The 17,551-nt window shown below is 42.9% G+C and overlaps 1 protein-coding gene across 1 annotated transcript in view; it reads right to left on the bottom strand.

Moving 5' to 3' along the window:
• Positions 1-17,551, bottom strand: part of elp4 (elongator acetyltransferase complex subunit 4) — a 53,350-nt gene that overhangs the window by 35,317 nt on the left and 482 nt on the right. Inside the window, exons 2-7 of the mRNA XM_076726590.1 lie at positions 15,955-15,990; positions 11,935-12,056; positions 10,522-10,656; positions 8,931-9,067; positions 6,079-6,163; positions 3,266-3,454 (exon numbers count right to left, since the gene is read on the bottom strand). Coding sequence (XP_076582705.1) covers positions 3,266-3,454; positions 6,079-6,163; positions 8,931-9,067; positions 10,522-10,656; positions 11,935-12,056; positions 15,955-15,990 — 704 coding nt within the window. The remainder of the gene's footprint in view (positions 1-3,265; positions 3,455-6,078; positions 6,164-8,930; positions 9,068-10,521; positions 10,657-11,934; positions 12,057-15,954; positions 15,991-17,551) is intronic.

Raw genomic sequence — 17,551 nt, 5'->3', positions numbered from 1 at the left:
CCCAAAATTCAGTACATCACTGTAAAGGAGGCAGGGACGACTTTTCCATCTGTCTGCCGTCTTGGGAGAGTAGAGTCTATATATGACATGAAATAAATGCACGTCACTTTCAAGGCTAGAAATGGAAGCAGAGTTTTCTCTAAAAAAAACGTGCTTTCGTCTGGGAATACAAACACAATTCGTCCATTTAAAACAAATCAAACTGATATGACAGTTGTAGTGACCATGATGATTATCAGCCACAAGATTCATTTATGTATCATTCTACAACACGGGGCTGTATAACGAAATGCAAGTTGTAGTTATACTTACACTACTAACAAAACAAAAATGACATAAATGGATGAATAACTAATAAGACATAAAATAACCTATTTTTTACGGTGGAGTACAGAGGATGAACTGAGGAGCCTGAATAAAGAAGCTGCTCTTAGTCTGGTGGTACAGCAGCAGATATTTGGGTATCTCTTGCCAGATGGCAGCAGGGTGAAGGCTGTGGCTGGGATGTGTACTGTCTTTTAGTGTTCTTGAACTGGATTAAGACCTGTGATGCATATATACTTAAAAATATAGATGTAATTTTACAATTCAAAATAATAAAAAACAGATTGAGATGGAAAAAATCCATCTGAAAATTTGCAAGCAACCACTACAGCAGGGTTTCTACTCACAGCACCTGGTACTTTTAGCCTCAGCAATCACGTTTCAAGGAACTAAAAGGTTCCTTCAGCCCATTGTCGTCTACCTGTCCACCGCCTGACATATGAAAAAGAGAAGGCTGTTTTCTGTCATATGCTTTCTTCCTGTAACTCCATATTTATGTGTCAAAACACAATGAAGCAAAAGCAAACTAGTTTGCGGCTGCAGATTTTTAAAAATGGTGGCTGAAATAAAATGCTGCATGTAACAGACCAATCAGAAATGTTTAGTGCTGCAAGCCTTATCCCAAAGTTGTGGTACTTTTGGAAAGTACAGGTACAAGGGACATTTTGGGGGATAAAATAATGTCCCTAAAACTGAATTTTGACCCTAGTCCTTGAGGTGAAAATGCACTGAAATCCTCCACAGGCTCTCAGTCCCTGGGGAAAGTTCCTGCCGTGGAAACATGGCTTTAATTTATTTATTTCACATATAACGAAAACTCTATGCCAGTCTAAAATACATATAACCAATCAATATTCCTTTAATAGTCCCGCGAGGGGAAATTCCAAAACGTCTTTTGGTTTTGGATTGTCGGATTTTGTTTTTGGCTCTGGGAAGTCTCTCATGGCTGATATTTCATTGACTAAACAATGATTGATTAAGCTAGATCAAATTAATTGCTAATGTACATAATTGTTAGTTGCAGCCATAAAATCTAAATGAATGAAATTAAACAAAAAGGTAAACTGAATACTGATTTTTCTAGAGGGTTGACGGGTATTAAAGAGAACCTGTAGTGGTGGTTTTGTTGCTCCACCCCAGTACTAAACAACTCCACCTGACCAATCCATGTCCTGAGTCTAAATATTTGCATAGGTCAAGACACCACTTAGTCTGAGCAGCAGGTGAGGTGGATATGGGTGCATTTTTGGGAAGACTGTGTATTTTGTGCTTTGTGTTTACTTGTGGGGATGGGCATGGTAGCAGGAGATAGTAGGATGGAGGAGGACCAAGCTGGGACAAGTCTAATTAATGTTTCAGATGGACTGTGGCAGTGGGCTGCTGTGAGGAGGCTTTCAGTGAGTTGCTCAACTTCCCAAGCTGCTCAATAATGGATAGAGGGTCCAGTGCGGTCTCGGCCAGCTAGCCCACTGCTATGAGTCTAGACAGTCTTCCAAAGGCTACACTAACTAAGCTGATTATCTAAGCAAATACACTCGCAGAAAGAAGCGCTGCTAACACGTAAAGTCTTAAAATGAGCAGCATGCACACCTTGGTGACCTCAGCCGATCAATTAGAATCTTTTCTTATGACAACAACATCAAGTGAGAGTAAACTAATCATAAGGTCATTTCACTGGTGCCCATCTTAACAGCCTCTCATTACCTCTGTGTTGGCTAAGTCACCCAACACCTGATTCAGTCCAAAATTTCCCCCTCTCCTCATCTTCCCCCGCTCATTCACTTCACTCCCCAGGGTGGAGGAGGGGGAGGGGACAGATTAAGGTTTTGGAGGCCAGGCCAGAGAGGGACAGGGGGACCGCTCCCACCACAGCTGACATCTGCTAGTTAGCCACTCTACCTTTTTTTGACCAGGCCAAGGCCGCTGTGCACTGAGCTTACAGGCTTGGAGCCAGAGCATGTTGTGGCAACACAGCTGTTCTGAAAGTTAAGCAATGACGTACATCAATGTATAAAGGATCACAGATAATGCGGCTTCCTTGCTCTTGTGAATGACAACTATAAAGAAGTAGGGTGTTTAAAGTGAAGGCCAGATAAAAACATTTTGGCAGGAAGTCTCAGATGGCTTTTCTTGTGAGTGTGCTTCTATGGTCGACTGTCTGGGGGAGGGCTGTGGTTTGCCATATGCCTCAGCAGATGACTCCACCTTCACACTGAGAGGCCAGACTGTACACAGATGCATGCACGCGGACTTATACCCCCCCCCCAAACACACACGTATACACACACTCGCAAACACAGCCAGAGACACACAACTACAAGGAGGGATATTTGTAAGTGAATAAAAAGCATACACAGGCACACACTCTCACTGTGTGCAGCGTCAAGTAATTAAAAGCCTAAACAAACAAACATAGATTTAGAGGCTTTTGAATGAAGTGTGCACTCGACTGTGTCTGTTGGGGGGACTCTTGAGTGGGGGAAGAGGCCCCTCGCAGGCCTGAGTCAGACCAGGGTGACACTGCATCACAGGGTCAAGAGGAGGCCCCAAAACAAAGGACTTCAAACTTTGTACCCCATTAATGATCAAGACAAAGCAAAAGCACATGGGCCAAACATCAACCCACGCACAAAAAATCCCCTCTACTATCTTTAAATCCAAGTCGATTGAAGCTTAGCATGTTATTCATCCCTCTGGTGGCAATCTAAGGTAAGTGGTTTAGGACATAACAAGAGATGATGAGTTATGACTTCTAGACCTTAAATATCATGGTATTCTTGCAGAAACACACCTCTCGGAACGTAATGACTGATAAAAACTGTTTCACACTAATCAAAACTAGCATAGAAGATGGATATATTAATGACATATCGGATCAGGTGATGTCTCATAAGTGCATTGTGATGCTTGTGTTGTTCTCATGGGACAAACATTGTCTTACCTGGATGAGATGTGATGGCACAGTAACTACTGCGACTGCCAGCGATGACCTTAGCAAAGCACGCAGCCCATACAGAAAAGTAGTGAAGGCGTGGCTGTTTGTAGGGTTGTCATGGCAACACAGGTCATCACCCCACAGAGCTGAGCCAAGAGAGTGAAGCCCGATTCGTAGGATGTTGCGTGACTTTGACTATAAGAAAGAAAAAGCAAAGAGAAGAAGTCAGGGATACTAAAAATGTGTAAAAAGTCATGCAAATATGTAATTTTCTCCACTAAAGCACTAATGCAGTTTGATTTAAAGTTCTCAGGGTGCATCTAAAGATGAATAAGTTGGTGCTTTTGGGTTATTTTGGGAAGGTGCAGTTTTGGGTAGTATTCCCAAACTCTGGGAGAGAGCGACTGGACAGTCTGCTCACCAGCACAGACGATCGGAACACAGTGCCCAAACGTGACTGGACACAACTGCCCAATCACAGAGGCCATCTGACACACGCACAATGGACCTGTCAGACAGGCTTCCAATATGGCCGCCACCCAGAAACCCCAGCACATTCTTGGCACAACAGTGATGCTCTGCAGCCAAGGGGGCCTGGGTAAGGGTGGAGTGCCTTCCCTTGAAATCCCCCCACCCCACCACAAGAGATCAACAGTAACCCACTCTCATGAAGACGAAGAAAAAGTGGCCAAGAGGAGTGGAATATACATCACTGAAACAGAGAGAATGGAGGAGCCTGTCTAAACTGTGAGAGGTTTTTAACCTTTGGTACAATCGCCTTTTATTTGGGGTTTTCTTCAGGACGGTTCCTGATTGCTGAGGTGAGAGCCAAGAGTGATTAACAAAGCTCTGGCCTAAAATCTGCTCCCTTTTTCCTTTTTTCCCCCAGCCTCTCCTCTCCTTTATCCCTCCCTCTCTATCATCTCCTCCGCCCCGCTCCCCGTCGCTTCCTCTCCCAACAGTATGACCTAAGCTTCATTTGGATCTAGATCAGAATCACAGGCATCTAAGAAAAATAAACCCCATTGTTTCTGGAGTTTTTCACAGTTGGCTCATAGTTTCCCAAAGGAGGACTCTCACACTGGACTCTACATTCATCCTCCTCTACACCTTTCAACATCAATGCTGCAGCTTTATACCTTACTATACTTACATATTAGTGCAGTGCGTTGTCATTATTAGACATGTCCTTTCTTTGTTTAACAGGCCTTGCCTACACAGGTCTGGGGGGGGGCAAAGAATTAGAAATCTATTTCTATGTCTGCAGCCCAGCAGGAGGGAACTGTGGTAACACGACTGTTGCTGTGGCATCAGGAGGGGAGGCCAAACTTAACTCCTATAGTTTAGCCTATAGAAAAATCAGGGAACAGTGCCAGTAGAGTCCAGCCAAGGACCAGAGGCCAGCCATATAGGCTGCAGCCAGCCTGGGACCACAACCTAATCACCAGCCAGTCTCTATGGAGGCTCACAGTCCTGCTGCCGCCCCAGTCCCACTCATTTCAAAAGACTCCCACCAATATGCTTCAGGGAGTTTAATCCTTGTTCTAATCTGTAATTTACATAACACAGTTTATGTAAAATCTGCATCTTGTTACCAGTCCATGATGGCAGATTAACAGATAAACATATAAACATGCACACACTGACTATCACCCATACTGGGCATTCTTGTGCCAGAGCCCATGTCGCTCTGTGCTGGTCTGCATTCCTGGACTGTGCCAAAAGCATGTCAGGCGGCCACACTGCTTTAATGATGTCAGCAGTTAATCTGGCGTGTGAGTGACAGCGCTCAGGGAGGGAGGGTGGGGGGTACTGGAGGTAAATCCTGTGTGTGAGTGACAGGGGGGAGAGGTGGCTCCAGGTGACGAGCAGAGGGGTCACAGAATGTAGGTGAATACGGCGCCCACGCATACGAGCATGCTCACTAATACTGTATACATACACATCTATATGGGCACATCAGAGTTTTAACAGTGTTACACTTGGCCCTGTGGAAAACAGACGGGGCCATGGATGTTCCTGACATTCTGTAGAGGACTGATGATTGTTAAAAAGATGTATGTCAAAGGTAAGACACACACAGCTGGGACACACAGGCGAGGCCAACCCGAGCAGGTGAGAGGGGGGTAAATGGATTCGGGAAAAGTGTTGGTCGGAAGGTGACAGAAGAGCTAGATGCAGATCTGGTACCTCATTAAAAAAAATGCTCCTTTAATGGATATCACTCGTAATAATTTCAATGCACACATTTGCAACCTGAACACATTAACAACAGCAAGTCAAGGAGTTCACTTTTAATGACATTCAGTGAATGTCGAAGAAAAAAATGCACACCTGCCTTTTGTGTTGCATCACAGCTCGCGGCAGCTTACTGCATGTCTTACTGCATTCCAGCAATGCTTTTTGTCAATTAGAGAACAAAACAAAACAAAAAACAAACCCAAAAACAGCAAGATTCTGATTAAAAGTTGTGGATTTGATTACAGGAACTGATACGTGAAATATCAAATATGGAGTGAAACCAATAAATAAATCTTACGCCCTTATAAAGCTTTTTTAACCCTTCAATGGAATGAGGTAGTGATACAACTTAACATGAAGAGATTTGTGGCCTGAAGTGGACAATTTTTCTTGTTCACTGCTCTGTCTGCCAATTCAGCTGTAAACACATACACAGAGTCACAGTATGACTGCTGTTTGGTGAGAGGACGTATCAGTGAAGAAGGCTGCAGTTGGAGAAAATATGTGGCCAAAAAAAAAGTCTGAATTCAGGTGGAAAGAAACAAATGCAAAGCTTTCATTCATTTCTTGGTTCTTACCATGGGAGCGGCTACATCAAAGCCCTCTCTGTGTATGACCTCCTGAAGGGACTTCAGCAATGCAGCATAGGACTCAAGCATGGTACTGAAAAGAGCACGGGACAGAGGAGAGAGTGGACAAAGTGGAGGAGATGGCCAGAAAGAGAACACAAAAGGGTTACTTAGGACGTGTAAACTGTAACTGCAACCATTTTGATAAAACTGGGCCAAGCCTATCACCGCAGTAGCTTAATCCTCTATGACTGCAGTATGTTCCTCCTGACTGTGCTTTTCTGGAGTCACTGAAGCAGACAGATGATCCATATCAAGAGATCCAATTAATTTATTTGCTTGATTAAATTACAACATGACTGGTTCTCTGTCAGCTCCCCGAGGATCTGATTGTGCAGAGACAGACAGACAGACAGACAGATGAGACGTGCGTATCCACAAACGTACACACAACAAAGATGATAAGTGGTGGTGGTGGTGGTGGTGGGGGGATTAATGGGCTGATATCTAAAATAAACAGGGAACAGCATTTTGGTGTTTAATCAGGGGTAAGATGTGCACCACTGACAAAGGGCATACAGTACCATCAGAGCAACATTTAGCCATCAGCCAAAGGACGGATCACTGCTGAGCCCTCCATGTGCCTATAGGATGGCCAATAGGAATGTTAACCCTATCTTTTTACACAGGTCCCCCCACTTAAGAACGCTCCGCCACTGTAATGACCACTCTATAGTGAGTCACAGTGGGCTGCTGTGTCGGTTGTCAATTCGACCTGCAGGCTACAAAAGCTGATACACATAGATTGGTCACACGCCAATAGCCCTGCATAAAGAACAGTAATACATACTCGTGTTGATTACACTTGCGCCAAGTATATCCATGTACTCTATTTCAGTTATTCAGCCCAACAATGGTGCCTCCTGACCCCGCTGGGCCTAATGATAGAGCTGGTTTGGTGAAAGAGGGACACCTACCCTCCTTGGCCTGTCTGCCCATGCCCCTGATCTGAGGTAGGGGGCTGGGATGGTTTGACGTGCAGTTGAGCAGGAGGTTGCCTCTGGTTGGCAGCCATTGTGTGGGACGGCATTGTGTTTTAGCTACCCCTACTGAGCACCCCTCATTCAGGTACCAAAAGGGTCTAGGTGCTTAGCTACAGGGGCTAGTACGTCAGCTAATTAGGATCATACACAGGGAAGCTTCTTTATCTCAGTGTTCCTCTTTCAATGAGGGAAGAAAGGAGGAGAGAAGGGGGATGCTTGGTCTTAAACAACAGGATCTGTATCACCTAGAGAGCAATTTGTGCCAATTATGCCTTCAAGTGAAACGGAGCAATTTAACAGCTAGGGTATCAACATGGGGCTGTGGACACGTGCAAGGGGGAGTAGCCTGTTTAGGAGTGTGTGTGGTACATGTGCGTGTGTAATGTGCCGAGTGTGTGCGTGCGTGCGTGTACGTGTGTCAGTATTGGGGCGGGGCTGGGGGCACAATGGTGCGGTGCAGGTGTAGTTTCCTGCTGTCAAAATGTCTGTGAGATCTATAACCCATTCAGATGGCACAACGCCGCCAACATCAATGGGGAACATATTTCATTCTTTTGTTGGTTCCCTTTTAACAGACATTATTAAGTTATGAACCGATACTTCATCCACTTCACGGTCGACACTTGTGAAAAAGTATACTTTAAACTGAACAGCCACAACATTTAATGTGTTTGCACTGGTGCTCTGTTAAACAGCCTGTTTGCTGAAATAAAAGAAGAGGGATTCTATAAAGCCTCCTCCACATCCTCTGTGCTCCAGATTGCTGTATTTACTCAGTGTGTGTGAGCGAGCCTTCGTGTGCCCTTGTGTGTTCAGCAGCACTCTCTGAGTAAAGAGCCTGCATGACCTCTGAACCCTAAGTACACTCAACGCAGGAGAAATCAAACAGACGCTGAGCAAACAAGACCCTTATTTGAATAGACATACACAACCTTTCCAAGAGGCTGAATATCTTAGGCCAATGGCGAGATCCTCAGAATAGAGGCTGAACCTGATTTGTATCAGTTGTTTAAAGGGTAAAACTATTTCAGGATAGTTTTTAGAACAAATATTTAAAAAAATACTGTTTTGTTGAAACCAGACAATTCATTTAACTATGATGAAAACAGTGGATGCTTTAGCTTCCAGGTGTAATGGTTCACATTTTTTCTTGTTTTTCAATTCAATTCAGTGAATCACAGTAACTACTTACACAACACTTAACAGCTTATTAGAACTGAAACAATTAGCCGATCAATTAGCGGATTGACAGAAAATTAATTAGCAACTATTCTGATGATCGTTTCAGTATTTTTTAAGCAAAAATGTCCCATATTAACTGGTTCCATCTTCTTCAACTCATGATATGCAAAGGTTTACTGTCTTTTTCTGTTTTGTATCATCCTGTTACGAGCATCTTTTTTTTACTACTTTCTGACATTTTATAGAGAAAACAACCGAGAAAAGATTAAACGATAATGAAAATAATCCTTACTTCAAGCCCAGCAGTTTATTAAATTCTTATAAATGGGAATCTCAAACAAAAGGCTCTTCATGGTACTGGGAAGAGCTCGATCTAGTCTTTCTTCCTTTCTCTCATGTACTCGCTGGTTGCAGGACTAATACAGTATGTGTTCATTAAATTATGTTGGACTGTCTGCAGCGTTGGTGTATCTGTATTCTGTGAACAATGCCACGTTTGCTTACCTGTGTTCTGCGGATTATGTCTTATTTGTGGAACTGTGTTTTGTGGATGATGTCGGGTTTGTGTGCCCGTGTTCTGCAGATGGTGTCTCATTGGTTTCCATGTGTTCTGTGGATGATGTCTTGTCGTCTTACCTGTGTGCGGGTGAAGACTGGGTGGGATGATCTGGAAGGTAGAAGCGGTGGCACTTGGCTGCCTGGCGAATTTCTGGCTCCATCGTCTTGGAGACGTCATAGTAGTGGCCGAACCGGGATGAGGATGCCAGGGCACTCTAGGGGGGGTCAACAAGTCAAAGGCATGTTTGAGTATAAAGCAACACTAAAAATCTTTAATTAAAGAGCACTTAAAAGTATTCTGAATCATCCCAGTCTGACTCTACTGCTTGCTTTAAACTTTTGAGAACAAATGATGAGCATTTAACTAATTTCAGATGAGAATGAAGCAATTCATAACATAAAATAATCTAATTTGTCTTTCTAACATGTTAAATGAGTGTGCTTCACGATACTATGGTAATGCAATTGCATTGTTTATGGGTCATTCCTCAACATTCCTTCAGCGGAGAAGTTAAATAACCACTACGACCACACTCTTAATCATTTCTTCACATAAATGTCCACTTCTGGCTGTGAAAACAAACATGTCTGGGACGCCGGGGAAGGCGGATGTTTTCCTGTAGCTGAAAGAGAGAGTTTTAGCTCTTCTCTCTCAGTGAAACCGGGGATTCCATTGTTTGAGGGGCCCTTAATCTACTTCTAATCTGGATTAGGGCCCCCGGTGTGTCCCTCTCCTGGCGGGACGAGGGGGTCAGCAGGGCAGGGGGGTCAGGGGCTCATCTTCTCTTTGTGAGCTAGGCAACCCGCTTAGCGTTCCATCCCCGCCCTGATGGCCTCACCTTTGATCTGATGTCTTCATCGGGAGAGCGACACAGTGGGCTATGCCAGGAGAGGTGTGTGTAAGGGGAAAGTAAGCGTTGACTCTGGGGGTGAATTTGGGATGCAAATCCTCTAGTGGGGCTTACTAGTGGTTTGTAAAGACGATTTTACAGGGGAAGGGGGAGAGGTGAGGAAAGGACACAGATATAAAGAAGTTTCCAGGGAGAGAGAAAGAGGGAGAGGATCCCCAGGGACACACTGTGTGCTGTTAATCCACATAGCGATATGGATTATAGACAGAAGGGGGGAGACTGCAGAGAAGTAGAAGGGGAGGGTCACCTCTCAAAGCGGAAGAAAGAGTGTAGGGCTGCCGACCCTAGCAGGGGGAAAGGCAGGGATTTGGGGGAAGACAGAGGCGCAGGTCTGGGTCATAGGGTTGAGCGAGCAGACATGTCAATGCACAGACTGCAAAGTACTCTTGTTTCCCAGGCTAAGCAGGGGTGCAGGCGTGTGTGTATGTGTGTGTATATGTGAGTTGGGGACCAGTGAAAAGCCTACCTATTGCCAGCTAAGTGTGAGTAATCTGGTCCAGCGCTGAAAGGAAAGGCTGAGGCCTCATTCACTCCACAAAGGAGTTTAGAAGCTCATGGATTTAGTGGTGGAGACAATTGCCGAACCACTAAGACCAGAGAGCCAGTGCTGTTCTTTCTCATACCATCATTAACAGAGACACAAGGACTTCTATTTAAAATAGCATGAACGCAAAGTTACCTCTATTCTACTGTATATTCTGGTCCATCCATGCTGCAATCATCATAATACCAGACAATATAAACTGTTGTGTGATCACCTGCACTTTTGGAAGATTCTGATAGCGCCAGGCAATCTTCATGGCATCCAAACTGTCCTGAGGTTCACAGGACAGCCGGGGCTGCTCCACTGGTTTGTGGATAGCAACATCGTCCAAGATGGGAGCCGGGAGTTCCTGCACAAAATGATACAAGGAGTTCAAATATGTTGATTGTTAATGGCCAAAGAGACACCTCAAGTGTCTGAAGTGACAGTTACCTGATTTCTTAAACGTTTTGTTAACGAAAAGCAAACCTTTTGTAATCAGTAATTAAGAAAAACCCAATGCTTTTAATGTTTTTTTTTGTTTTTTGTTTTTTTACAAGAGCACATGCATGACAAAGCCTTCAGACAGGAAAAGTATTGCTGTGGCAGCAGTGCAAAGAGATGAATGATCCTTAGCAATGTGTCTGAGCAAAACTGGAACTGAAGTAAGTCAAACTTAGTCAGCTTCTAAAGCAGTATTAGAGTAACAGTAGACTGTTTTATAAGATTCAGACCAATGTGCACCATATCCCATAAAAGAGCCTGTCCTTTCATTGTGCAACTAGTAAAAAAAGAGTTTCGACAAAATGGAATAAAATCTTGTCAGCCTTGGCTTAGAAACATAGTGGGAGTGGGTGGGAAATCTGATTAGCTGTTCTAAGTAAACGTGAGTGTCTAACTTATCACAGTACATGTGAACGCATTCTCCAATTTCCTGCTTTAACCTGATTTCTCCCAATAAACTGGTTTCTTGTATGCATGTTAACATAATGCATAAAGTACAACCTTAGCATGTGAAGATTAGCATACCGTGAATGTAGCTGTGAAAACACTAAATGATGTGATATATCCCCATTGGGAGTCCCCCTCTCTTAATAAGTCTTTGATATGTAAAGAGAGGGTGAGGCTGTGACCCCTCCCACTATCAATCAGTGGGAGAGAGGCCCTCCTCCTGTATGATGGGTGGCAGTCAGCTTCTGGAGCTACGGTCCTCTTCATTGAATGATGCATCGGGAAACATTTCAACAATGCCACAACCATGCTACCCTCGACCTCTCGGACACCCCCGCTGACCCTGACACATCTTGGGGAAAGCTGTGCGTCTATAATACCTGCTAAATCATGGTCTGACCAGCCTGAACCTGGCTGAATACTGTACAGCAGGAGCTCATTAGTATTTTGTGACAAAGTAAGAAGAACATTTTTGACATCTTTTGATGACTTAACAAACAAAAGTTTTTCAGAAATGTCTTTTACATCTCCGCAGCATTTATACAGGGATGATGTTAAAGTAGACATATTGAGGCCGTCTTAGCGTCTTTGTCGATGGTGTGTCAAGACTTGTCGCTTGGAAGAAAATATAATACCTTGCAGAACAACACATTTCATTCCTACGAGCTTACAAGACAGACGGCACCTCCTCTCATACCTGTAAGATGTCATCTGGGTTATCTTGAGCGGCCGCCAGAAAAAGTTCGTGTTGACACACCACCCCTTCTGCCAGGAAGTACTTTAAGATCATACGAGAGTAGCTATCATATCGGTCCTCCTCTTAAAAAGAAACAGAAGACAATGATTAGAATTTGAGTGGAAAACTCACATAAACATACACTGTGAAGAAACCATCAATCAGTGCCACACAGCAAACACTGTCTGTGAGGCCTAAGGAAAGGCTTCATGATAAAATAGGTACATCTTTCCTATGAAAAATATATCAACTTCAAGCCTATCGTTGGACCTTGCCTCATTCCGACCATTCATTCACACACCACAGATCCTGCAATTCATGACCGCATCACAACTGCTGACTGTAATTGATATAAGGACCACATTCAGGCTACCTTTAGTCAGGAAAAGACCAAGTGGCAATTGGACATGGCACAGAAACACAGGTGATCTGAACATCAAAGTGGAGATGACATCCTCAGCTCTCTTGTTAAGGTCTTAACAGGATTCCTGTCCACTTCCACCTATCATATCCACGACCAGCAGCGGAGGTAAGAGTGAGACACCTGTCTTAAGTATTCACCTGACCGCTCCCCTTGAACACAAGGGTACCCCAGCTATCAGGACAACTAACAGGAGGAGGCAGAAGTGGGATATGATGGTGCCTGTTCTGAAAATGCTTCCTGACATCTGGTTCGTTCGAATCTCTCTACTTCTTGTGTGAGTTCTGACAGCAATGGCATCTTTTCATCAATATGTTTCTAGTGTCATTCATATCAGGTGTATTTATTATCATAAATGCAGGTTAAAGATAGATTTTTAAACACATGGGGAGAGGGTAATTCTCCACTTGGAGTGATGGCATTACAGTCTCATTTAGAGGAATCTCTCAAGCATTAAATGGACAAACATACTTTCCCAAAGGTGGCCTTTCTCAGTGTACACAAAGCGGCCACCCGGCCATTCCACACCCCAAATCCTCAAAAAAAAAAGCCTGCATCATCACCATGAAGCCCCCTCCGAGCAGGGCACATAACTCTACCCAGCATGCTACTGCTGCCTCCTGTCCCAATCATCATTTTGTAAAGATTTCATAGGCCTCTCAACACAATGACAAACAGTGGGCACAAGGACAAAGGCAGCAGTGACAGCTAAAGGCAACAGGCATACAGCTGACAGCTTGGGAATGACATCCTGACATGTCATCCTCAAACATCTGGAGAATTTCCTCCTCCCACGTTCCCGGTCCATGTCCTCACCTACGGACTCAGGATGGCCCAGGAAATTCCATGGCTCTTCAATTTGTTGTCGGTGGGGCTCCCTGTTCTCTTATTGATGGGTTTCTAGGTCAGCAGGCCTTTGTGGCTTTCAGCAGGCCCCACAAAGACTCCCAGATGGGCCCTCTCAAGATGGGGCCTATTGTGGCTGTGTTTCTATGGGAGCCTTACAAATGGAACCTCCAGGAGTCATTAGGCTGTTGAGGCGGGGGGTAAGGGGGGGTGAGGTGGCGGGGTATACGAGCAACAGGGGGTGGGGGACGGTCATATCTTTCAGGTAGATCAGTCACTCTGGACAGTCATGGGATGATTTTTTTTTTTCTTCCTCTTTTTTTTTTTTTTTTTTTTTTTTTTTTTTTTTACTAAGGTTTGGTAAAGGGGTGGAAAGGCTCTGCTTGATTTGCCTTGGACCAGGGGAGTGGGAGTGCAAGAGTCCTGAATCATATCTGCTAAAGCTGCAGGGGGAGGAGACAAAATATCTAGGTCAGAGTGTTTCCCCCCTTGTATGAATCTTTGCTCTATGAAGTGCTATTATTTCTACTGAGCAGCTCAAATTAATTTAGGCCACACGGCAGGTAAACAAAATAGAGACACTGAAAGCTTCAGCTTTACAGTGACTGACTTTCTATTATAAATACTGCTAAAAGGTGGGTTATATTAAGTTCAATGCAAACTATGAGCATTTGTCAAGGTCCATATACGGGATATGTTTGACATATCTCTGTTATTAAGCTTCATCTTAAGCACATGGTGTTGATTTTTAAGATTGCTCACCTCAACATATTAAAAACTGCAGACTTAAACAGACACACCTATTGTTGGACAGATGACTCGGCCTCTTGCTTTTACAAACATTTTATTATGTTCTACATAGCACCAGCACTTTTAATGTCTTCAGTTGTCTTGTGCTGCTTTGCTGCAAAAATCACGTCCTCTTGTTAGTCAGCAAAGATGTTAACTGAACTGAACTACTGTGTAACTGTCGTGCAGCTGAATATAACCTACCTTTATCGACATGTTTATAATTACTATACGTTCCCATTGCACATGCTGTAGTTACACTTAAGTATACATCTGTTGTACTTTATAACGATCAGGTCTGCTTTGTTTATCAGACTAACAATTATGATGAACGACTTTCACTATTTGTTTTACACTCTTCTACACACATATTTAAACGATGCTCAAAACTAAGATAATTCTTAGAGGGGCACTGCAAAGGTTTGAAATATTTAAGCATGTACAATATTTAGGCCTAATTTAATAGCAATTATTATCGGCACGTTATAAGAAAAACATTCATTTAAACTAATGGAATGAAACCATACATGGTCAACATAATAAGAGCCGGGAAGCTTTGTTCCTTCTCTTACAAAAACACATGAGATGAGAGATCTTCAGACAGCAGCCATACTGGGCTGATCCCCCTCTGGTTGACAAATCAGGATGGACAGCTCAAGACACTTCAAAGGCAGACAACGACCAGTCTGATAATTTTATGTCTGTGTCTCACAAACAGGCCATCACGGCTAAAGGGGCAGACTGTAGGAGACGACTGCCTGAAACAAACACAAACAAACACACACTCCAAACTCCCCCCATCCCATCCCACCCACACACACAACAAAACAGACAGCACAGTGTGCACAGTGCACACACACACGCACGCACGCACAGCTCTTTCAGAGCCAAACACAAGAGAGCTCACACACGCATTTCACCTTTACTGTGTCTCTCATTACCAGATGAAACCAACCGTACATTGATTCACAAAATGGAAGGGAAGAACGCATTAGTGTATAATCACTGACTCCTGCATCGATTGGGGGGGTGAATTAAAGGGCAAAGCAATATCATCAGTTGGTATAGGCCTTTGCTACACACAAATTACAGCTTCAAGGGGAAACAAGACTACCTTAACCTCACTGTCTACCAGTGCATATAGCCTAGCCTATGATGAATGATAATAACAATAATAATACAGTGGAAGACATTTAAGTCCCTAGAAAACCCACTTGCTTTCAATGTACTCCCGAAAACTTCTATAACACATCTGCAGATGAGCATATTCATTAAGGATCACAGTGGAAGTGTGAACACCTGGGATTCTAACTAGAGACCTTCAGGTCAGTACTCTATTTGCCATTCTGCTAAACAGTGACACACTAACCACGAAGAGCAGGAGACAGAGGAGACTACTGAGGTCTGTTTTGGGAATGCATTTGATTTTTGATTATACATGAATATATGGATAGTATGCAGGAGCTACATTCCAGCCATAGGTTAATGCAATGTCATTTAATATCTATACATCTTCTTGACTGAGGGAGTTTCCAAAAAGCATATGTGCATCTTTCCAGCTTATAGTATTAAATATTACACATGATGGATCTTTATGAACATGCATGCACTGTTGTCGTACTTCTGTTTAAACAGTAGTTCACCACTTGTAGTTGTACTAATTGCCTTTTATGGCTCAAGTCATAGCAAACGCATTCAGCTATTAACACACTGCTTTAAGAACTATGGAAGAGGCTAATTGTAGTTCAAGAAACGTCACCTATTATTCTATCTACCTATCTGTTCACGAGCTGTGTGTCCTGATGTGTGTTTGCTCAAAATTAATCTCATATGCAAAAAGCTAAAATGCTGAAGAACTTTTGAGAGTTTGCTGTCCGGTAACAGTTGTTATTGTTTCCATTGTTTGTTAAATTTGAGAGGCTCACCTATGAGAAGCACCGTTCCAACTGCTAACCCGCCACCTGTTTGTGGAGAAAAAAAACAAGCAATACTATCAGTTTTTTTAATCATTTCAGTCACATATTACAGACACTGAATCAGTGTGAACCACTCGGAGCCTCCCTTTGACCCACTGCTGCTCCTTCATTTTTCATGGCAGGAATTTTGACTCGTCATGGAAGGAAAAACACGGGTGTTACTAATAACAGTAATGATGGCTCCGTTCTATTCAAGTTTCCCACTAAGCCATGACAGTGTGACAATAAGCACAACAGCAGGATCCTGGATCTAAAGCGGTTAAAAGGAATTCGGACATCATTCATTTTATTATTTACACCTGTGACTTTCCAACTGTGACATGTCAACAATCACAAGAGCAACAATCAAAAACGGCCTACTAGAGAAGCAGATATCTGAAGAGAGGTCTCTGATGGTTTCTTTTCACACTGATTATGGAAAAAGTTTCATTAACCCTGTTAAATTGTTTATACGAGCATTTCAGGGTAGTCACTGATGACTGTGATGACTTTATTAAATTCAGTCAACACAGAACATTTTTCTTTTGTTTTTTTTTCATTTATCCAACAATGTTAGTGGCTATTGTTTGCTCCTGTGTGCCTGTTCACAGTAGATTATGGCTGGTAATTTGAGATTAAAGAGGTCTATATACATTTAGGATGAGAGAACAAGACATCTCAGATGTTGCCACACCTGTGAATTAAACCAGTTATGTTACAGAGAACAAGCATAAAATAGAACAGCCATATAAAATACTTAACAGATCGAATAAACAGACATCAAATAACCAAGAAACCTGGCATGGCACAATGTTCCTAACATCAATTATACACAAAACCTTCGTGTCCCTTATCAGACACAGGAAAACATACAAATATATATTTTATGAGCATCTTTGGCTTCACAACTACATGAAGACACAACATTTCTGGCTCAATTTAAGGGGAAATAGGCCTTAAAATCTTGATGAGGATGTTCTATACATTACCTCAAAATATAGCCCAAAATAAATAAAGATGAGAACAGGGATGATCTTGCTTTACCTCATGTTGAAGATTTCCAGAGTATTCCCTCATTAAAAACACTGGCCTCTTTAGATAATAATAGTTCAGGGACAACCAGCAAGTGGCATTCCTCATAAAATATTTGCAGATACCACACTGACAGTTTACTGCTGCATTTACACAGACTAGTGATCACACCTCAGTTTATCAGTGCTCAGCTGTATCACTCATTCACCCCTGCAATCACTGCATAACAAGTGTGTAAAGTTGTGATACACAACTTCTGATGTCTAATTTTATTTCATGAATCATCAATTTCATGCTATAACCTGAAGAAGCTGTCATTTGACATCAGTTAGATGTATTTTGGCGGCCTTGACACTGAAACATGACATGCCAATTCTATAAACACACTTGGTATTGTTTGTTTTTTTAATGACTGCTGTTAGATTACAATGCTTTAAAAGTAAACAGGGATATTAAAGTTTTTGGACAATCTTGGCCCTCGATGGCTAAATTACAACTGAGAAAGCTACATTTCTGAAATCAGCTAAAGGAGAAA

The sequence above is a fragment of the Chaetodon auriga genome, chromosome 1, assembly GCF_051107435.1.
Source record: "Chaetodon auriga isolate fChaAug3 chromosome 1, fChaAug3.hap1, whole genome shotgun sequence".
NCBI lineage: Eukaryota > Metazoa > Chordata > Actinopteri > Chaetodontiformes > Chaetodontidae > Chaetodon > Chaetodon auriga.
Note: the sequence above shows the minus strand (reverse complement) of the source record. Positions and strands in the feature narration are given on the sequence as shown.